Genomic DNA, 23316 nt, shown 5'->3' on the forward strand with positions numbered 1-23316 from the left:
GGCTTGGTCCCCATCTTACTCTCCACTGGGTTCCACAAAGGCAGCGGTAAAGGCAGGAGAAGCTGACAGCTGGGGCAACTCACCTGGACTGGATGTCAGTAAGAAGGCAGGCAGGGGGAGGGCTGCCTGAGAGCAAGCTTAGATTGGTGGGGCATGGCCCCACTCGCCCTCAGACGCCATCCTCCTCCCCTGACATGCAGGCTCCACTGTCACTTCTGCTGGCCTCCATCCTAAAACACAACATTAATAAAGCCTCACTATCCTGTGGGCATGGCTTTTAACAGCCACTAGAGGGCACTGGAAACTACGGAAAAGGCCGTCTCCCGGCCTGAGGGCAGGGAGCCAAGGAATTGCAAGCGGGGAGAAAGCTGTTACACTCAGTTCCTGCTTGCAGGCTTGGAACAGAGAGGCATCTGGTTGGCCACTGTGTGAGCACAGGATGCTAGACAAGATGGGTCTTTTGGCAGGGCTCTTCAGATCTGATGCTGTCCCACGTGGGATCCTTTTCTGGCCCGGAGGCAGAACTGATTTTCCAACGTGCGTTTGGGTGGCTGGAACTCAAAGAGCTGTCTGCTTTGCAACCATGTCTGTGCTGCTGCGTGTCACCATTTAGCGCAGGGATGAGCCAGCCTTGAGAATCAACGTCTTTCGTCGTGCCTGCCTGCCTACCTGCTCAGGGTGACTCACCAGAAGCACAAATCACACTTTCCATCCCACGTTCTGCCTCCCTCTCCTGCGAGAACATTTGTGGCAATGTTGAAGAATTCCCAGGACTCTCCCCCACCCTGCGCGCACACACACACACACACACACACACACACACACACACCCTGTGGGATCTGGATTTGAGCAACAAACCCTCCAGACAGCTGTGTCAATTGTTCTTTCGTTCAGCCAACATCCCTGCCAGCAAAGATGTGTGTGTATATGCGCTTGATGCGTCATGTTTGCGGACACCCCAATCTCCAAGCGGCGAGAGACTACAGGGACGCCTGCACTTACCTGGGATTTTCTATTTCCTTGGAAAGGAGGTTAATGGAGACTGCGGTGTTCTTAGGTTGCCTGGTTTTATTGACACATATGTACAACCTGAGAATGAGATGGGTGGGCTCCCAGCATTAACACACCAACAGCTTTTATGTCCCCATTAGGGTTTCAGGGAAGCCCCTGGCCACAGCTTTGGGTCCAGCACAGAGCAAGACATGCCTAACTGTTTCCCTATTTGGCAGTGAGCTGGTGCTGTCAAAACAGTTTGTTTATAGCTCTGAATACACTACAAATTACTTGACACACCTTGTTAAACACATCTGCCGTTTTCCCTTCTGCTTCCCCTCTATTCCCCAATTCTTTGGCGGCAGAGAACAGGGGAAGGTTTGCATCAAAATGGTCCAATCGTTCTGGTAGAGCTCTATATCATATGATCCTGGTCAGCAGGAGATAATTTGATCTGGAATGTGGAAAAGGGTCGTAGTTTGTGGCTTGTGACAGAGGATCTGGTTTGCATGCAAAAGGTCCCAGGTAGGGATGGAAGGAACCACCCATTTTGGTTCTCTCAGTTTTCCAATCCCAGATTCAGTTCTCCACATATAAGGCAGTTTTCTATGTTCCTAACGTGCAAAGGAACAGCAAACAGAAAAAGTGCAGAATACGTTTGCAGCATCGCTTGGGGGGCACTACTGAGCCCTTTGCTTCTGAGAAAAAGGTGCCGTGGGCGGGGGTCAGCAAGCTTGAAGCCTTGTCAACTCTTTTGAGAAGCAAACTACAGCTGGAAGCAGATCACCTATATTTAAAGGGAGTGAAATTGAATCAGGGGGCTCAGATAGCTGGATGTGCAAGAGGGAGAGGCATCTGGAGCTTGCTCTGAGTTTCTTCCTCTCCCTGGCAAATTCTAGGCCCATCTTTCTCACCAAAGTGGTAAACTGGCCCACTTCCAAAATGGCCCACAGCAGACTGCAGGAGCAGGGAAGGTCGCTTAACAACACATTAATTAAGCTCCTCCACTAAGAAATTAAGTAAATCCCTGCAAAGAGAAAGCAAGCATGTCAAGGACAAAGGTTGAGGGTAGCTTTCTCCCTGGCATGCTCAATTTCTATGTGTGTGTGATTTATGTAGTTATTGTACAGCTAAATATTCATATACTTGGACCCACACCTTGGCACAGCCCAAACAGAAGTCCAGAAATTCTGACTTGGGGGCAGGGATTTTATTTATTTGATTTTATTTATTACATTTATATCCCACCTTTTCTCCAGAGAGCACAAGGTGGTGCACACAGTTCTTTCCCTCCCGATTTTATCCTCATAACAACCCTGTGATGTAAGTTAGGCTGAGAGACAGTGACTGGCCCAAGGTCACCTAGTGAGCTTCATGGTTGAGTGAGGATTTGAACCCTGATATCCCAGGTCCTAGTCCAGTGCTCTAACCATTACATCTTACTAGCTCCTGTGAATGGCCCAATACATTTTAGCACCTGAGGCAAACCACAAAATGGCACACACACAAACCCCTCACTTCCAGAAAAAAAAAGTTGAGTGAAAATCTATATCAGGAACAAAGCGGGGGGGGGGGGAATGCTTTACATTGGAATCTGCTGCCCCTGTAGATCCAGCTGCCTGAGGCAGTCACCTTACCTAGTAACCTCATGGGTGGGCCAGCCATGTCTGTTGCACAAGAGTGCCTGAATTTGCCAGTATGTAACTGAATCCCGGGACGCGGGTGGCGCTGTGGGTAAAACCTCAGCGCCTAGGACTTGCCGATCGTCAGGTCGGCGGTTCGAATCCCCGCGGCGGGGTGCACTCCCATTGCTCGGTCCCAGCGCCTGCCAACCTAGCAGTTCGAAAGCACCCCTAGGTGCAAGTAGATAAATAGGGACCGCTTACTAGCGGGAAGGTAAACGGCGTTTCCGTGTGCTGCGCTGGCTCGCCAGATGCAGCTTGTCACGCTGGCCACGTGACCCGGAAGTGTCTCCGGACAGCGCTGGCCCCCGGCCTCTTAAGTGAGATGGGTGCACAACCCTAGAGTCGGACACGACTGGCCCGTACGGGCAGGGGTACCTTTAACTTTACCTAACTGAATCCCACCCTAAAAGAGTTGCAGTCTGGAATCGCCCTAAGGCTGGGTCATGGAAGAAATGATGAATAGCTCATCAAGAGTTGGAGCTGGCTCTTTGAAGAAAAGGATGGTTTGGGGGCTTGAATGCAGGGGTCAGAGTGGAGTGGCAACCTTTCCTTCTGCGTCCCCTTGTCATCCTGGTCAGGTTGCTAACTGTACAGCCTTCCCCAACCTGATGCCCTCCATATATTTTGGACTACAGCTCCCATCAGCCCCAGCCAGCATGGCCTGAGACTCTGTCAGATTCACAGGAGAAAAGATGTGTGTGTGTTTATATATGTGTATACAAACATATCAGAGAACGCATTTCTACTGTTACTTAATGACAATATTCAACACTTCTTGTCCCTCTATTAATTCTCCACTATCCATATTATGTTCTCCTCCAAATCATGGCCTTCCCACACTTCCCCCTTCCTCAATCCAGATTGTCTCATGTGCTTTTTGGAGTATCCCTGATATGAGAAAATCCGGTCTGAAGGAGTGGGATGTGTGGGAAGGCAGCACTTTGGAGGAGAATGTCATATGGACAATAGAGAATTAAAGGAGGAACAGGAGGCTCTGACTATCCATGTTAAACAGCACTATGGACGAGCCTTTAGTAAATACAGCTTGCTGCCACTGATGGTCTCAGTCACTCTGGTGTCTGCTTAAGGGTAGGAGGCAGGGACGTGCCCCACAAGGGCTACTGGTCGCATTTAAGTTTTTGTCCACTAGTGGAAATCCATCTCCTCCTATCTTGCTTCAAGATAGGATTAATTAAACACCCACCCACCCACCCCTATTATGTTCACTTTTCTGGATAGCCATAAACGCAGGCACCCTTTGATGGGGGGGGGGGAGTTGCCACCAACATGATTCGTGAGGGGCCCCTCTTACTATCATCTGAGTTTTGTTAGGGGCCAAAACTACTTCTTGGTCCAGGGTCTTGCCAAGTGCTTCCATCCCGATCCTTTAATTCAGTGGTTCCGAAATGGGGCCGTTTACCTCAGAATGAGCACAAAGGGGGCGGCAGGGAGTGCTGGAGGTGTAAATAATGGTCAGACTTTGAAAAACTGGTATCACTTAATCAAGTTCATCAGTGTTGCTTAATTAATTAAACTAAACGGTTTTAATTGGATTTTGAATAAATGTGCAATGAATTGTTCCTGTTTTGAAATTTATTATGTTATTGTCTTGCTCAGGGAGTTGAGCAAACCTCTGTTCTGAATACAGTGGTACCTCTGGTTAAGAACTTAATTCGTTCTGGAGTTCTGTCCTTAACCTGAAATTGTTCTTAACCTGAAGCATCACTTTAGCTAATGGGGCCTCCTGCTGCTGCTGCGCCGCCGGAGCACTATTTCTGTTCTCATCCTGAAGCAAAGTTCTTAACCCGAGGTACTATTTCTGGGTTAGCGGTGTCTGTAACCTGAAGTGTCTGTAACCTGAAGCGTATGTAACTCAAGGTACCACTGAAGTGCTTTTTATAGGGTAGCGTAGGGGTTGTTGGAGACGAGTTTAAGGCCAGAAAAGATTTGGGAACCCCTGCTTTCATTCCTTGCCCCCTTCGCTTCTTGGTAGAGGCACCATGCTTTCAACAGTGGCATAGCCAGGCAGAAATGCAAGAGGTGTTGTCTCTTTCTTTCTTTCTTTCTTTCTTTCTTTCTTTCTTTCTTTCTTTCCCTCTCCCTGGCAATCACTGCACCACTAAACGTGATGCCACCCCCCTCACGCTCCTCATGCCAACCAGGTGTTCAACGCCCAGAGCTTGTGTTGGTGAAAAAGATATTCTGCTGGTTGGGTCTGTGTGTGTGGAGGGGACAAAGAGAGAGTGACTGTGGTGAAAACTTCTTTACTGTGGTTTTATCCTAATGAGAGGGTTTTAGCTGTGGAAAATTAAGCTCCTTTTTATATCATAAACTGGACTGCATTACATAACCACATACCCTGCAGGGATTATCATTGGGCACTTGCATCAAAGCATCTGCTAGTCATTCTCCCGGGTAGCGCAGACACCAGCCTTGTGCAAAGGGGGAGAGAGAGAGAAAAAGAGAAAGCAGGGATTTTTGAGGGGAGGGGGGGACTGCAACCCCACACCTGCCAAATTATGCTATGCAATGTTCCAAATAGACTCCTCCAGTAGAAGATATGTATGTTGCACATCAAGTCTTTTGTGGAGCGTGAAAACTATCTACAGGTTACGGGACAGGCTCTCAGGGGACCCACCCAGATGGTGTCCGGGTGTTGAAATTGGATGCAGCAGAGGAAAGGGCTGTGGGGTCCCTGGGGCTAGCCAGACAGCACTTTGTGGGTGAAGGGATCCTGCTGGGGTGGTTCTCTGGAGAGCAGCCAAGCAGGTCTGGCTGGGTAGGATTGTTATGCAGGAGAGGGAAGGATCTTGGCAAACATAGCCATCCTTGGCATCTTCTTCTGGGCAGCACCTCTTAAAGATGCAGCAGGGCTCAGTCCTCATCAGCTACACCAGCTGTACTGTATCTGCTTCATTTCGCATCTGTGCAGTGCACACCTGTGGGTGCCTCTGGCTGTGCTGGTCTCCAGGTGGGTGGCAGGTGGCAGTAAGGGAATGGTGTGAGCTACAGAGTCCATTGAACTGCCTGCAAGGCAATGTGTGAGGCAGAAAAGCTCCTGGGGCAAAGCGAGGTAGCTAGAACCAGCTAAATCACCTTAGAGCTTTTGACAATTAAACAGTATATAATTTTGTATCAATAAACTGTGGTGTGTCTCCCAGGCATATCCTTGCAAGGGCTGCGTCTGGTCAGCATCTTGAACATTTTCATTTGCACAAAGCATCCAGCTGGCAGAAAGTGGTTGTCCCATCTTTGGCAAAGAAATTAGACCCTTGCTTTAGTGCTGAGAGCTTATTCTGGCTAGACTGAAAAGAAGAGGGAGGAAAAGTGAATTCACAGAGAAGATGTCTAATCAGCAGCAACTGGCCAGGAAATGAAAGTGGAGCCTCTTGATTCAGAGTCAGTCTACCAGATCCTGTGGGACAAACAGGAGTGTAGGGCGCTTTCTTCCATGCCCCACTTGTGAGTTGCCTGTGAGCTTCTGCCTGCCTACCAACAGGAAACAGATTGCTGGACTGGTTGAACCTTTGGTCTCCTCCAGCAGGACTCTTGTTATGTTGTGCCTGAGCATGTGCAGAGTATTTTCTCTTAACAATGGGTTATCCCCACAGCCAGAGTCCGACTGGATCAGACCAAAGGCCCATTTGACCCGACATATCTGCTTCCACAGTGGCCCACCAGATGCCCCGAAGGGAACCTCACAGGCAACCCCCCCAACTGATATTTCCCACAGGTGTAGAGGAACCTTTTGGGGGCTGAGGCGCACAGCATTGCTCCTGGCAACCTGTGTCAGTGGGTGGCCTCTGACATTTACACAAACACAGACCCTTCAGTACACACAGAGACACTGGCACACGTAGCACTCAGACACCGAAAGAAGATCTGATGGTGGGGGTGGGGGAGAGAATCCTGTCAATCCTAGAAGGTTGTGCAGAAAGATCAAAGTCACAGCCATACCTTATTGAATCCCTTCTCATTTTACTTGCCTGAACACTCCTATCAGCCTTCTAGCTCACACATTCCCATTGGTAGTGGGAGGCACCAATAGCCATGCAGCTGCGTAATCCCCTTTTCAAAGCCATTCGAGTTGGTGGCCATCACTGCACCTTGTGGCAGGGAGTTCCACAGTGCAAGCTGTGTGCTGATGTGTGAAGAAAAGCTTCTTCTGGTCAGCCTTGACTCCCCCAACCTTCACTGAATCATCCTGTTGCTTTCTAGCATTATAAAAGGGAGGAAGCCCTCTTTCTTCAGCCTAGTTCTATATAGGCTAACTAGTTCTTCTATTCACCTGCTCTCATGCTTAAAACATGAACGGAGCTTCCAGTTCAGAGACAGCACACTTTCCAAGCAGGTGTAGGTGCAGCCTCTCCCTTTTAGAGAAGTCTCTCTCTTTCTCTCAGGAATATACTATTTCCAGTGCCCAGCTCCTTTTAACTGAGATTGCATGTTGATTTGCAGTGAAACACTTCAGATTGCCGGGAGGGGGGGGGGGGACACTTCCCTGCAACAGGACCAGGAACAGCTTGCCAGTACTGTAGCTGCAGCAGTTCCTGCCCTGAGGAGGTTAAGTGACTCGGCCACTTGATCTGGCAATGAGGGACGCCCAGGAGGTTCATGGGATCCCTTATAAAGAGCTTTCTCTGAGGGACGGACACACACGGCAATCTGTGCACACGTGCCTGCACCCCACCCCCTCCGCCACCGCCGCACACACACAGACACAGCGACTTTGCTGCTGCCTGATTCATCCTCGTTTGCTGAGCTGCATCCAAAGGGCTACCGGCTCTTGATCGCGGGCGGGCAGGCAGTCCTGTGACAAGAGGAGAACAAGCTGCTCATTGCCATTGCCACCCTGCTCCCCTGGAAGGGCAGAGAGGAGGGAAGATGGACCCGGCAAGAGCTGGGCACCCAGAGAGCAGAGGAGCCCCCCAAGACTCCGGCATTAAAGCAACCAACGGCGGAGGGCAGCCGAAGCAGGAGGGATGGGAAGATGCCCGGGCGTTTTATGAAAACCTTTCCCCCAAAAAGAAACCCAAATCAGTAAGAGATTTCTTTTTTACTGGGGTGGGAGGAAGGGTCAGCAGGTGGCTTGCCTGGCAGGGTGGCTTGTTTACTTGCATGTTTGTACATATAAAGAATATGACGCTCTGGCTGGGTGCAAGGAGAAAGAGAGAAAACCCATCCTTGGGAATAGGAAATGTCAGCTTAGGGAACCTGTTGAATCTCCCTGCTTGGCTACCTCCAACTGTAGAGTGTTGGAAGGCTGGGAGACCAGGGTTCAAATCCCACACAGTCATGAAGCTCACTGGGTGACCTTTTTGGCCAGTCACTGTTTCTCTGCCTAACCGACCTCACAGGGTTGTTGTAAGAATAAAAATGGAGAAGGGGAAACCTTCTTGAGTTTCTTGGAGAAAGAGGTGGGATGTAATAAATAAATGTAATAAATAAAATAAAAATAGGTGATGTATGGTGGAGGGAGGCCCACCTGCTGTGGCCACAGGGAAGGGAGAGCCCTCAGCTCAAAGGTGGAACACAGATTTTGCAGGCCCAGCCTGCAGCATGTCCAGTTAAAGGATTGCAGAGGCCTGGGAAAGTTGCCCTCGCTCAACTCCCACCAGCCTGGATCAGCAGCTGGGAGTTGTAATCGGAAGCATCTGGAGGGGACCAGGTTGGGGAAGGGTGCCTTAGACTCGAGGGGTCTACTCTTAGAAAGAGCAGACAGGTCTATACTCAATCTATGATGGTTATTCATTTCACTTTTGAATTGGTTCCTATGAAGCACCTCAAAGTGAGTTCACAATACGAAGAAAACATATAAATACAATTAAACACAACCCAATACCAACTGGAATGGACTGATGATCCGACTCAGTATATGGATCAAAGGCACATGTTGTACAGCATCATCGAGATAACAGGCATTCAGCAAAGAATGTTATTTTTCCTGGAAGATGCTGTTCTCGCTTGCATGGAAGAGGCCCATGACAGCTGCAGAGATAAAGCAGGACAAGGGATTAAGGATGTAGATGTAGCCATGAAAACAGAGTGTGCCTTCTTCCTTCTGGGGACCAAGGTCAAAACCTTGTGGGATGAGACACACATTCCATCTGTTAAGACCCCTTTGCTAGTTCATATGCCCAGCAGGTGGATGTGTCTGTGTGCACACACACACACACACACACACACACACACACACACCATGTGTAATGGTACCACATCTACTTTTTCTAACAGCAGGCTTAAAAACTGCTACTGTATTCCCAAGTATTATTTCTGGATGATGTGGTGGATCATCACCATCTGAGGCTGGCCCTTCTGTTTACTGCAGGAGAGTGCCGGATGTCTCAGGGTAGCCCGAGTATCAGCGTTTCTTTCTAACATGACTGCTGGAGACAGCCAGTCCAACTGGCATCACCTGACAGACTAACCTGGGCGAGGACCACCTATATAAACCTTACTGAAATGGATATGAATTGTGCCGAAGTGCTTCACAAGCCATGGGCAGAGCCATGGGCAGAACTCTCCAAAGTTCACAATGTCACCACTCCAGCCATCTGACTGTTTGGCTCAGGGCTGGCCCTATCATTAGGCAGGTGGAAAATGCTGTATTAGCTGTCCATTTAGTTACTTCACACATACTTTAACAGGCTGCAAAGCTCTTGCAGGGAGAGAGAGTAAAATCTGGCCCACATACATCTGCAACAGCCTGCATAGATTTTCTGCTCATCATTTGCTTCTCTGTGGTCCCATGTCTCCTCTCTAGGGTAGTGTTCGCATCCCTGTTTACTGCGCACACACGATGTTATCCAAAATGCTCATGTATCATCCTATACTTTGTTATACAAGACTACTGCTTGATGCCGTGGTTTCTCAAACCAGCTTGGAGTACTTAAGCCACTCTTAATTCACCTCTAGCCACGGTGTGAGCACCTTGGCATAGGGTAAAGACCTGGGTGTATACACAAACAGATATGAATCTGACATTAATGAAGCTGTGCTGATGTGAACAGCTAGTGGGAGAAAGAGCTGTGAAACACAATGGGACTCCAATCTAGTACCTACCAAATGCTTTGGACTACAACTCCCCTGAGCAGGGCTGGGCCAGGCCGTTTTGCTGTTCTGCCTCCTGAGGCGACTGCCTCATCTTTCCACATGGGAGGGCGCTGTCCATGAGTCCCAGCACCATAAGGCTGTGCAGACTGGGGTTGATGGGAGCTGTAGTTCAAAATATCTGGAGGGCGCCAGGCTAGGAAAGACAGTTTCCTTTTGAATCAAGCTTGAAAGGCCCAGTGCTAACAACTGTTGGCAGAAATACATTAGTTTTATCTGAACCCATGGCCAAATGAAAACCATGACAGCTTTTACTTTCCAGAACAGTGAATGGGTAGGGCCTTAATTTCTGATCAAAAGGAGGTGAGGGCACTGCTCCAGTCAACTCCTACCTGCAAGAGAAATGCTTCCCCTCCTGCACTCCTCTGACCAGATTTGCACCTCCACAACCTTTTATGGCAGCCTTTCAAACAGGAGGTTGTTGTTTGGGGCACTCCCTTGCAGTTTTTTTTAATTCCATATCTCTGCAGATTTTTAAGCTTCTGGTGAGGCAGGTTCCTTCCCTTCCCCCTCTCAGTTCCCGGCCCAAATGCTGCTGGCCTTTGCCAGCTGGCTGGCCCTTGTGGCTCTACGACTGGCTCCACTTCAGCAATGCTGAGATTGGACTGCTGAAAAACAGCCCCCCACCCAAGGGCCCCAGGCTAGCCTGAAAGCTGGCCACAGGGAAGGAGGGAGGAAGTCACAGCACCATCCAGCTCAGGTCCAAAGTGTGGGCCTTTCTTGATAGGTAAAATATACGGGGAGTAGAGCCATTGGAAAAAATGTGCATAAAATGTGCTTATGCTAATTCATGCAAACTGATGCCTTTATCTATCTGATGCAAATTTAAATGCCATAGAAAGCCAGGCAGCTAATTTCTCATCCAGCTCACCCCAGATAAATTCTTAAATTAATTTTCACAGACCAACTCACCCCAGGTCAGTTCCTCTTCAATTAATTTATCCCCCATTAATTTCCCCGTAGATCCTATTCAGAATCATTTCAATCACCACCACCCCATTCACTGCTGCCAAATCATTTCGAGATGAAGTCATCTTTACTCAATTTGGTCCCCAAATTAATATCCTACCCAGTTATCCTGATCACCCCCAGTTCAATTTGCCCCAAATTCATTGCCCTCCCATGATCACTTGTGACACTGATTAGTGGGCAATAATATTTTGTCTTTGTGTATTAAATAGGGCTGCCATACAATTGGAATTTCCGGACATATCCAGGATTTGTTTGTCGAAAATAGTATCTGGGCTGAATTTCTGAAAATTGGCAAAAATGTCCAGGAAAACCCGGGCATATGGAAGTGCCCCCCCCAAAAAAGAGCTCAACAACTTTTGTGTCCAGATTTTCACTTTTTGAAATATGGCAACCCTATATTAAAAAGCTTCTCCTGTTGATTTCTGCAGATCAAGCTCCTGTTTCCTTAGGACATCCCTATTTTCATTGGAGAAATGTGGGAGGGTATGGAGTTATGCGACCCTCAGCCAAGGAGATAAGTGGTAACTGTACAACCTTTAGAAGACATCTGAAGGCAGCCCTGTTTAGGGAAGTTTTTTTTAAAAAAAGTTTAATGTTTAATTATTATTTTTATATGTTGGAAGCCACCCAGAGTGGCTGGGGCAGCCCTCTTAGATGGGCGGGGACTAAATAATAAAATTATTATTATTATGGAACAAGATGTCCCTATTTTCACTGGAGAAATATTGGAGTGTATGTTCCCTCCTCCCCACACCCAGCACTTTCCCCTTAAAGACCTGCTCTTGGAACAAAAGGCAATCTGCAGAAAACCTGGATTGCTGTTTGTTCCATTTCAGTGTTAAAATGTGGGTTTTCCTGAGGAAAGTAACAAAACAAACAAAACAAAGTGCTTGGACACAGAGTGGGAAAGCACGGACCTGTGGTTCAAAAGGTAAGTGTGAATAAGCTGTAAGCTTACATGGAGGTCAGACTATTATCCAGTCTTTATTGAACTGCGTGCAGGGCATTTATACTCCTTCCTGTTAACCATTGCTTCACCTCATACTTTCCAGTGCATTTCCCCTGTCCCTTTCCTAATTGCGAAAATTCACTCTCTTTTTAAACTGTCTTTTAAAAAATTCTTACAACTTGAAATCACATCCTCTTGTAAATTCCACCTGGAGCAGCTGAAAAATACGAGGTCTTCTCTTTCTATGGAAAAAATCCTTTGTTGCCCTAGGGCAGCTGTGGGCAACATCTGACCCGTCAGTTGTTGCTCAACTGCAATTCCCATCAGCCCCAGCAAGCGTGGCCAGTGGCTAGGGGTGATGGGAGTTGTAGTTCAGTAACATCTGGAGGGCCAAAGATTGCTCACACTTGCACTAGGGCAATGGAGCACTTCAGCTGTCCAAACATTTCTGGTATGTTCTTGCATCCCTCCTGCAATTAACAGTCTGGATGTGACCTCCACAATCCCTATACACCTGACACAAGGTTTTCTGGCTGGAGGCCTTTTCCACCCCCACTTCCATTCCTTTGTTTTTTACTCCCAGGGGCAAATTTCTCACTTGACTATCTCTGCACTCTATATTCCTGGAGGCTCCTGGAGTTAATAGGATTAATAGAGCACCATTTCTCTGATCTAGCACTTCCATTCTGGCTGCCTGGCAGCTTTCAGCTGTGAAATAGCTTGCATTCCTTGATGGTAACTCTGCCTCCTTGTCTCCTAGTACAATGCAATGGTGTTCTGATCTGTTTTGGGATGCCAGGCTCTGATCAGAAACCCAGCAAATGCAATGAAATCGCTCCCTTCTCTGTTCCATTAATCTTTCTACTAAACTTAATCCTCCACCCCAGTCTAGAGAGTGAGGAAGAGGATGGTCTGGAAGGGAGCTGACCTCATTTTTCTCTCCACCCCAATTTCAATCTGCCAGGTTCTGTTTGCATTTATGCAACCAGCCCCTTCCCTCTCCTCCCTGCCAGCCAGGGGCTGCTTTCTAGATCCTGACATCTCATTGGCGTTTCCCTGACCTTGTGCAACCTTGGCTGTTGCTAGGATAAATGGGGCTTGCTCGGAAGTATTGCCATCTCCTGCATCCTTGCAAGAGCTGAAGGTTGCTGAAGGTCACACGTGCACTGGGTCACAGGTCCTGAGGTTTGTCTGCCGTAATAAGAGGGAGCCTGACAAAGAGAGATTAATGCAGGAATAAGATTTGCATGGTTTTCTTAACTAGTGAAATGCCTGTTATTACAAAAGGCAAAATGGGAATGTGGATGGAGAGCCTGTACGTTACTGTTGATATAGAAAAATAGGGGTGGTTGGCTTTTGCTGCCTAACTCCTCAAGGGACCAAGGCCCCTAATTCTGTGATTGGTCAGAGATGAATGGATGGAGGCAGGATGCAGTGAAAGCAAGCCAGATCTTTATGTTTCTGTTGCAACAGAGTTCCCTCCATTCGCAACGAGGCAAGAGAGACCCAGAATCAGAAAGAAACATCTCTTTTAAGGGTTTGCATTTTGGCATGGAGAAGGAGGACATCCCCTCTACAAACAATCAGAAATTACATTGATTGTTATTTCCATGAGAACTAGTGTTTTGAGAGAGGGAGCAAAACTTTGTTTCTATCTACTTTTTCCATGCCATGTCAAATTTTATAAACTTTTGTCGTGTCACTTTTATAAGGTCAAGGCTCAAAAACAGGACCTCAAAGGCAATTGGTGCCCCGGTGGTGGGGTCATCCCAGCAACAGACACAAAGCAAGATCAGTTATTTTTCAGCTCTGCCAACTAACAGGCTCATTTGCCAGCCAGAGACAACTAAACCAAATTATAATTATTTTTTGAAAGAGCTCTCAAGGCAGCCTCAAACAAAAATAAAACAGACAAAACCAAGAAAATCAAATAATTAAAAGGGGAAAAAACCAGAGGGCTAAAAACTAGAGCAACGCTAAAACCATCTGTAATAGCAAGGAGAGGTCAGGGGAGTTATGCCTATGGCAGGAATAAGAAACAGGATTTGGTGGGTAGGCTGGATACTAACCTGTCCCAGCACCCAAGGTCATTTTGACAGGTGGGCAGGGCTGTGAGGCACTCCAGAAAAGGGCACTGCAGCAGGAAGCCATTATTATTTTTTATTATTTAATTTTATTCCTTGAATTTGTATCCCACCCTTTCTTTCCAAGGAGCTAGGGGCAGCAAGCTGATACACAGTTTGAAAACAAAGCAACCCCCCCCAAACAGTTATGGCATTAAAAACAACAACAGCAATTACAACTAAAAACATTTATTTCCTGGCACTGGGAATACTCTGTGGTACAAATTGTCAACTTGGGGGCAAAATCTGGGATTTTGAGAAACTGCTATGCGTGTCAGTAACAAGATGGCTGCCGTGGGGGTGCAGCATAACACAAAATGGCTGCCACATCCAAGAGAACAGAGAAGGGGACTGGGGGAAACGGTGTCAGCGTAGTCCGTCCGGTGGATGTTGAATCCTGGCATCCAAGAAAATGTCAGCATGCTTCAGGCGAGAAGGTGTTCAGCGCTGGAGAAGCTGAGTCAGTGCAAACAGGAGCTGAGCAGGAAGATGAAGGTCTCATATGAGGATCGTAAAACTTAATCGCCCTGCAACCCCTGAAGAGCTATTAAAATAATATTTTAGCTAATTAGTAACTCATGGCTCCCACATTATTGAGAATTATTGTTAGCAGGGATGTTAATAACTAGTTAATAGCTGACTACCTTGAACAACTAATGGCCCAATAATGCCTCATATTTTGCCTTTTTGAAATGTGGAGAGGTGGTCTTAGGAAGGTGTTTCTACTTTTACACAGATTTCCCAAAGTCTTTGACCTCTGTTTTGGTCTTGCACCTCAGGTGCCGAGCTGGGTCTGAATGAAGCTTGCAAAAGAGCAGGTGGAGGCAAGAAATGGGTTGCACTGTGTGCCCATCCATGGCTGGTTTAAAAGTCCTTCTTGCCTGTCCACATTAGCACTTGCACACCAGACAGGGTCTCCCAACAAACAGGACTGCCAACTTCAGGGCTGCTCTGTTGGTCTGCCTTCAAGAGCTGTCCAGTCAGCAGCCATTCAGTAGCAGAAACATTCGCCTCTGTCGTCATTTTGTTGCCTAGTTAAGGCTTTCCTTTTTCAGCAGGTCTTTGCGGTGGATTCCCCCCCCCCCCCATTCTGCATCTATATTGCATTTAAAACTGTTTTAACTAGGACATTGTTTATATATGTTTTTTTATTATTAAAGCACTTTGAGATGTTTTATACGAAGTGGAATCCAGCGAATAAATAAAGCCATCATGCTGCTATTTCAAAGGGCAGAGACCAGGCTCATAAAATTGCAGGATCCTGCCAAAGAAAATGCTAATTTGCAGTGTTGCACATATTATCTCCCCCAAGAGTGTCCAGTTCAAACTTTTAGACCCAAAGTGCCAATTATTCTCAAGGGGGGGGGAAAAGATTGTAGCTCTTGACTTCCACTTCCTGTACTGTCTTTGGTCTCTTTCCCAGAACAGAGAGTGTGACTCCTGGGATGAGTTAATTCTGCTCATCCATGGGAGACAAGCCATATCTCTAGTATGATGTACAGACTCTTCCTCCAGTTATCAGTCAGTGGGAGTTAGAGGGGGTTGGTGGGGCTGGGAAAAATTCCTGCCTGCAGGGCCATTGTTAGGTACTCGGTTATATAGTTTGCTTTCTTCTTGTTCTTCTATGCTGGTTATTTATACATATCTGTATACATTTTAAGTTGTTTTAAACTGTTCTTAATATTGTGTATCATTGTGTTTTAATAGTAATGTTGTGTTTTAATGGTTGTAACTCATCCTGGGATCTGGGGGTGAAGGGAGGGTAATAAATTGTAATAATAATAATGGTTTTCAGATATAGGTTACACTTGAAATTTTGCTAATTGAGCTTTTTGGCAGCTCCCCCCCCCAGGAGTCTTGTTTTTCATTTGGTTTTCTTTGAGACATTTTTATTAATGCATTTTAAGTTATCTTCCCTATTGTTTTTACAAAAGTAACTTGATATGTTTTTATTCATTTAGCATGAGATAATGAGAAAGTGTTATACATTATTATATTTTGTAAACACTGTTCCATTACTTTTTATGTTGTTCATATCTGTATAATGCCCCCAGGAAGGATTTTAGTTTGGCCTGAAATAAATTATATTTCAAGCCCCCCATTTTTTCTCCATGTCAGGGCTGCTGCCCTCATTTTTGTGGTTGGCTTTCAACCACAAAATTTGCATAAAATTTGCATGTGCTAATTTATATATGTGGATCCCTCTGGAAAATTATGATGTTGGGTGGTGGGGGTACCACCAATTATTACATTTCTATCTCATCTTTCCTCTGAGGTGCTCAAGGTAGTGTACATGGCTCTCCACTTCCCCATTTGACCCTTACAACAACCCTGTGAGGTAGGTTAGACAGAGAGACTGTGACTGGCGAAGGTCATCTCTGAAAATTGTAGCTGAGTGGGTCCTAGCTTTAAGTAGAAGGTGTGGGTATGACCTGAAGCTCTTGATTATATTGCTACTGAAAAATATGCAGGCAGTGTCTTTCCTCTACCTGGCAAAAAGATTCCTTCATTGCAGGGGGTTGGACTACATGACCCTTATAGTCCCTTCCAACTCTATGATTCTATGACAATCAGTGTGCTATATTATTGAATTAAATCAGCCTTCCCCTACCTGGTGCCCTCCAGATGTTTAGAGCTGCAACTCCCATCAGACCCAGCCAGTAGGACCATGGGAAGTATAGTCCCAGACATTTGGAGGTTACCAGGCTGGGTAAAGCTGAATTAGAATAATATAAAGTATGTACAATTTTATGACATCAAATTCCATCAGAATGGCCTTACTGGATCGAACTGAAGTCCATTCTGCATCCAGCAGTGGCCAGTTAGATGCTCTGGGATGTTGACAAGTTGAATATGAAGCTGATGGCCATCATCTCTTGATATTTGTCCTCAACAGGAGCACCTGGTGTTTAGAAGCTCCCTTTGGGTGCCATAGGCAATATGGCTGTGGATAGGCCTGTTGTCTTTCATAGGGCACTACCATCGCTTTCTCTTTCTCTCACGCAGCCCAAGCCGCAAAATGCCATCACGATTGCTGTGTCATCGCGAGCCCTCTTCCGTATGGAAGAAGAGCAGAAGATTTACAATGAGCAGGGTGTGGAGGCCTACGTGAAATTCCAGCTGGATCACGAGAATGAGCCCTTTCTGCCTGGAGCAGCCTTCCCCTTCGTCAAGGTCTTTTCCTTTTCTGATGATTTTGTTCACCTCCAGATGGAAACATCAGAATCTGGGTTCAAAATAAGGGGATGAAGCAAGTGCTGGTTGTAACTTATCAGTAAATTAGCCCAGGCGGAAGTTTTATGATTGATCCAATGAAATGTGGGTTGTGGTCTGTTGCAATGCCACAATATGCTTGTGCTAGGTTTCTCCCTGAAGGTCTAATATAAGACTCCGGGCACTGGAGAGTCTGTTGGGGTTTTTAATGCCATACTGCCATCTATGTGCAAATACTACTAAACACCAATATCCTTCTTGTGACCCCCCCCCATTCCAAAGGGTACTGAAACCCAGCAAGCACTGGAACCCCTGAAACTTCTCTTTGCTTTGAGAAATGGGATCTGCTTAACAGTGCTTTAGGGAGGGACCTCAGTCGGAGAGCCCATGGTTTGCATTACAGAAAGTCCCAGGGTCAGTTCCGAGCATTGACCTGAAAGGATCAGGTGGCAGGTGAGCAGGAAAAGGGACTTTCTCTCTGCCTTTGGGGAACCACTGCCAGTCAGAATCAATATTGAGGTAGATAGAGGGACCAACCCATATAAGGCAGCTTCAGGTGCACAATCAGGGCTTCCCCTGCTTTTCTTTTGCATGATTTTGATTAAAAAAGGATGTAAAGTATCTGAAAGATGAGCTGTTCACCTGACAGTAAGTACTGTACTGATGGTTTGGGGCCTCCTTCCCCCACCTGTTTATTGTTTTATTTAAGGAAGTCCGGTTGTGTTCTTGGCCAGACTGCTCTGCCATCTTTGACTTTCTAGGCACTGGAAGCTGTTAACATGCAGCTGCGGGTGCTCTACCCAGAGAGCGAAGAGCTCTTCGACATCGTCCTCATGACTAACAACCACGCTCAGGTGGGAGTCCGCTTGATCAACAGCATCAACCATTACAGTGAGTAACCGGAAGCCGCCTCCCTTGACCAGAAGCACCCAAGCAATTGATGGGGTACTTGTCACCTATTTACAAACTACCAAGTTGTCTTGCTTCTATACCAGTCTAACTGTCTTGAGTCCCCATCCCACAAAAAACCCTGGTAAATGTATCTCAGTGGTGGTGTTAGAATGGGGTGGTCCAATTCACAGCCCAAGGGACACATACAGCCCTTCAGGCCTTTTTTGGTGGCCCTCAGCAACATTTGACGCACCCTCACAGCCCTCACACTGCCTTCCCAAAGCTAGGTAAGCTTTGGGAAGTAAATAAGGTAAATAAGTACATCAGAGTGCTGCCTCTGAAAGATGCCACCTGGATTCCCTGAGAAACAGCTGAACGAAACTTTGGTGTCAAAAGGCAACTGGGGAACCAGTGCAGGTTCTACATCCGCTGGTGGATGGCGCTTCCCAAGGCCTCTCTCTTCCTCCTCTCAATGTTTTCTTCTTCTCGCTCTCTCTTCCAGACCTGTTCATCGAGAGGTTTTGCATGACAGGTGGGAACAGCCCCATTTGCTACCTGAAGGCCTACCACACCAACCTGTACCTGTCATCTGACTGTGAGAAAGTGAGTGAAGCCATAGAAGAGGGTGAGTGAAGGTGTTTGTTATCCTTCGCCTGCTGTTGGAAAAGGAGTAGGAAGTCACCTGTGTGTGCGAGTGTGTGGTCTGTTGGCACGTGTGGGTTAAAACCTAAACTATTTTTTCTGTTGTGACTCTTTCCCCCCAACCCAGAAACCCCAGGTACTCTAGTTTTGCACATGTAGTCTTGTAGGCTCCTTGAACTCTGTTTCCCGTAGCAGACCGCATGATCCTGGGAGGGCTCACAATAGGTTTATGAGGCTTTCACCATTATGATAGTAGGTAGGGTGACCGCCTGTCATATGAGATGAATTTGTGGGATGGATGCCTGGGAAGCAAGAGCTTGTTTACTACATACAGAATCAAGTTGCCTAGAAGAAACAATTGAGGTTAGAGCTACTTCCTTTTGAGGATGGTGCTGGGTTGCTTTGCTTCCTTGACAGAATCATAGAATTGTAGAGATGGAAGGGACCATAAGGGTCATTTCATCCAACCCCCTGCAGTGCAGGAATCTTTTGCCCTAGTGGGGCTCAAATCCACAACCCTGAGATTACCAACTGAGCTATTCTCTTCAGATAAGACTTGAGAGAACTCTGCCTGACCACAGTCCATTTGACAGGTACCCACGCCTAACACTTATCACACACTCTGACATATACACCACATTGAGGGTATGTTTAGTTATGCTCCAATATAACTCATATAACATTTGGGGTTTTACAGACCTTTACATATTTTTTTAAAAGCAGAAATTGAAGTGCGAGCCACCAGGAGGCTGAGCTTCTAGAAAGTGCTGCTAGATCCTTTTCTTCTTCTTTCCCCAAGGAATTGCTGCAGCCACCATCTTCAGCCCCAACAGGGACGTGCAGGTTTCAGAGAACCAGCTGCGTGTAGCCTTCGACGGAGACGCCGTGCTGTTTTCAGACGAGTCTGAGCAGATTGTGAAGGCTCATGGCCTTGACAAGTTCTTTGAGCATGAGAAGACTTATGAGAACAAGCCTCTGGCTCAGGTATGACTGAGAATACCCAGAAATGCATTATTGGGAAATGTTGGGATGGCCACAAGCTGGTTGAGCTCAGGAGCCAGGCAGGTTGTTTGATTCCCTGTTTGCTTGCTTCTTCAGCAGTGGTTTTTTTGCAAACCACAATGAGGAGGAAGAGGAGGTGAATTTATTTCTGAAATTTATTTCTAGTTGATTTGTAACTGTTTTTAAAACAGTTTAATCTTTCAACCATAAGAGCAATTAGGCTATGAAAATAATATGGGGGGAAACTGCATCCATTCAAACCTTGCTTAGACTGTCTCCCTACTTTAGCCAGTGCTTAGCAATAGAGCCAGTGTGGGCAACCTTTGGCCCTCTGGATGTTGCTGAACTACAACTCCCATCATCTTTGGCCAATGGTCACACTTGCTGATGGGAGTTGTAGCTCAGCAACATCCAGAGGGCCAAATTTTTCCCATTCCTGCCATAGAGCAGCTTCTTTCAGCTCATCCTTCTTCACAGGCTGTGCATCTTCTTGTTTCTTCTCTCCATGGAGCCCAGGCTCTCTGCAGCGCTTTTCATCCTCACTTCTTCTGGTTTCTACCTCTCTCCCTCTGTTTGCTTTACTTATTACGTACACCATTCCAGCTCCCCATCTCAACCTCTTCACCAATGAGAAGGGCAGGAGAGTTGTTTTACTAAGTAGTTCCAGGTTCCCAGAGTCATTAGGATTCCTTTGCCACCTCCTTGTGCTTGTATTTTAGTTTTGCCTGTGAAGGAACAGCCTCCAGATAACCCAGTGTCTAATCTTTAAATTAGCCATTGGCCCTTCACATGGAGCTGTACTCAGACTCCCATCATTCCTGGCCATTGGATCTGCCTCTTGCGGGATTGAGAGCCCCACAATATCTGGAGGACGACATGTTCACCAGCCTCTGGTCTTACAGAAAGCAGCCATTCTGTATAAAAAACAAATACAAAATGGGGACTTGTCATTATTCTTTCACAGAAGTATTATGGCAACAGCCCCTTGCAACAACTGCAGACTCTGTGTGGGTAGCCAGAGAGGGTTATTTTCCAACTGTATGGAGAATGGGGAAGGAAGTTCTGGTTGACCTTGTCTGTTCACTTCTCCAGGGGCCGCTGAAAGGTTTCTTGGAAGCTCTTGGGAAGCTCCAGAAGAAGTTCTACTCCAAGGGGCTGCGCCTGGAGTGCCCCATCCGCACGTACCTCGTCACGGCACGCAGTGCGGCCAGTTCTGGAGCCCGTGCCCTAAAGACTCTCCGGAGCTGGGGGCTGGAAACAGATGAAGCCCTTTTCCTAGCCGGCGCCCCCAAGGGACCCTTGCTGGAGAAGATTCGCCCACACATCTTCTTTGATGACCAAATGTTCCATGTGGAAGGGGCAAAGGAGATGGGTACCATCGCAGCCCACGTCCCTTATGGGGTGGCTCAGAAATCCAGGCGCTTGGCACAGGGGAAACAAAATGAGAATAGCAAGTAGCAGAAAAGAGCGGGACTGGGCTAGGCCAGCCTTTGATACACGGAGAGCAACATCTCTATGGAGAGATGAAAAGTTTAGAACACCTTCCATGAGGACTAGAACCAAAAGGGTTGGGATGGCAGGTGTCTTGTTTGGGGTAGGTTGTTTGGGAGAAGGCTTCCTTACACCTACCTGTACACATTGCACTTTACAGAAATGCTCTTCCCTCTGCCTCACCATAACCTTGCGTGCCCATCACACCATTGCTGTCAGTATCTGCTGGTAGACTTTTGCTTCTGCCCTGCCATCCACTCACAATGCTTCAAGGTTGATTGTCACCTTTTGCTCTTGAATATTCATGATATGTACTGTTTTCTCTTGCGGGCTGCTGCAAGGGGGCTGTGTTTTATTACACGCTTCAACAGTTGCATTGTGCAGAATTTGCTAATGGTGCCAATTTAAGCGTTGTGAAATTCCCAGCTTTCAACACTAGTTTTGAAAGAAAATGAAGAAGAAGCAATTTCTAGCTCTTATGTTTGCAAGGATGAACGCAAAGCATGTGTGCAGTTCCTTGATGGAATTTATCTGGAACCAGAAGCCTCGGAGAGCAGGCATTGGTTGGGTGGTGAGGCTGGGCATGGGGTGACCTCCTGAGACTACCACTAACAATGTGCCCAACCCACATTGAGCACCCCAAAAACAGTCAAAGGCAGTGATGACCAGTGGAGCCCATCACAAATGGACTGTCCAAGGGCCCCTCAAAGAGATTGACTGAGAAGGAGGCCTGCCAACAGAAAAAAATGCTCCATACAACTCTTTCCAGGAAGAACTCTTATGAGGAAGGGCCACAGCTCAGTGTTTAGAGCATCCACCTTACATGTGGAGGGTCCCGGGTTCAATCCCTGGCATCTGAGAGACCTCTGCCTGAAATCCTGGAGAGCTGCTGCCAGTCAGAGTAGACAGTACTGGACTAGATGGTCCAATGGTCTGACTCAGTATAAGGCAACTTCCTATGTTTCCCCCATCTCTCATGGCCAACAGAAACTAAATAATTATGCAAAACACACATGTGAATGCAAGTTTGCGTCATTCGTGCCATTTTGCTCATCAAATGTGGCTTTTGTGAATGCCCCATGCGTGCCCCAACCTAAAATCTGCATCTGCTTCACCTCTAGCCGGCTTATGCACACTTACATTTTGCCTTGCTCTTTCCAGACAGAGGCCTGTGCTTTAATGCTCCATGTCTGAGCAATCCCCACCCCACCCCAAGCAAAAAGGAGAGAGAGCAAGCACAGGATGATCTGTGTTTTCTTTTTATTTCTCAGTGCTTTGAGAAAAGACAGTAAATGAAAGCTGTGTTCCTGAGTCAGTGTGCTGCAGTTGATGGTGCTGGAACATGGACTATAACAACGTAGGTCCAGATCCCCACTGAGCCCTGATGGCCACTGTTAGAGACTGAAAAATCAGTCTTGCTCAGCCTAACTTCACACCCCTATGCCCATACACCATCCTTAGAGGAAAAGCAGGCTACAAATGTGATAAATACACAATCTGGAACCTTCCCATTCCAAGTGTGTCTGGGAGCTTTCCACCACTTACCCCCTGTTTTTTTTCAGCAGGACTCCAGAGGTCTGTTGAATAATGTGGTATCTTCCATTTTTAACCAGTGTTGCATTTTCCCTGCTGTGCTCATGGGCTGTACTGTTAACACGGGGTAATATCTGGGGAGCCATTCCCTGCTTGACTGCCCATTTGCCACAGTGGAAGCAGGCGGAGGCTGCGAAAGGTCGTGCTTCTGTGTCTGCAGGCGGCTTTGCTTAGGAATGAAACAATGCAATCAATGCCTGTCTGTCCTTCTGGGTGTGTTATCTGTAATAAATTCTGTCTATGTTACCATTCGTCCCCCCTCCTGTTTGTGAACTCATCACTGGTATGTTGATAGCAAGCTGAAGTGCTCTTGAACATAAGGACTAGAAACTTGGAAGAGTGACAGGGAACTAAGTGACAGCAAGCACCCCCTCTAGAATAGTACTAATTTTCCCTTTCTTGTGAATCAAAACCCAGTTATCATACCATTTACTGGAGAATATCCACCACATCTTGTCATTGGAGGGTTATTGGGCATTATTATTGGGTTATTGGTACACTGTAGACCAGGGTAGGGAACCTTGGGCATAGAGAGGGGTGCAAATGCATCTCTGTCTGGCCCTTGGACTCTACCCAAGCCACACCCCTTTCCCAGGCCCACCCTCCCTACTGGTCTTGCTTTACTCCCCTCTTGGTTGTTTTTGCCTGCCAT

The 23316-nt window shown here is 47.0% G+C and overlaps 1 protein-coding gene across 3 annotated transcripts; it reads left to right on the plus strand.

Annotated features, from left to right (window-relative positions):
• Positions 1-7183: 7183 nt before the first annotated feature.
• Positions 7184-22910, plus strand: NT5C1A (5'-nucleotidase, cytosolic IA). Of its 3 annotated transcripts, none has more exons than XM_053399026.1 (6): positions 7184-7718; positions 16839-17006; positions 17807-17936; positions 18439-18561; positions 19378-19562; positions 20673-22910. In XM_053399026.1, the coding sequence occupies exons 1-6, from the start codon at positions 7563-7565 to the stop codon at positions 21036-21038; spliced, it is 1128 nt and encodes a 375-aa protein (XP_053255001.1). In that variant the 5' UTR covers positions 7184-7562; the 3' UTR covers positions 21039-22910. The 3 variants fall into 3 exon arrangements, with proteins under 3 accessions (XP_053255001.1, XP_053255002.1, XP_053255003.1); XM_053399027.1 differs by lacking the exon at positions 7184-7718 and adding an exon at positions 12149-14246; XM_053399028.1 differs by lacking the exon at positions 7184-7718 and adding an exon at positions 14274-14292.
• The last annotated feature ends 406 nt before the right edge of the window (positions 22911-23316 follow it).

Source organism: Podarcis raffonei, chromosome 8 (assembly GCF_027172205.1).
Source record: "Podarcis raffonei isolate rPodRaf1 chromosome 8, rPodRaf1.pri, whole genome shotgun sequence".
NCBI classification, from domain to species: Eukaryota; Metazoa; Chordata; class Lepidosauria; order Squamata; family Lacertidae; genus Podarcis; species Podarcis raffonei.

Bases quoted from the DNA above. Each gene is read 5' to 3' on its own strand.
- NT5C1A (XM_053399026.1), top strand. From the start codon at position 7,563: ATGGACCCGGCAAGAGCTGGGCACCCAGAGAGCAGAGGAGCCCCCCAA. The intron at 7,719-16,838 runs GTAAGAGATTTC...TCTCTCACGCAG, and splicing joins CCAAAAAGAAACCCAAATCA to CCCAAGCCGCAAAATGCCAT. The intron at 18,562-19,377 runs GTGAGTGAAGGT...TCTTTCCCCAAG, and splicing joins GAGTGAAGCCATAGAAGAGG to GAATTGCTGCAGCCACCATC.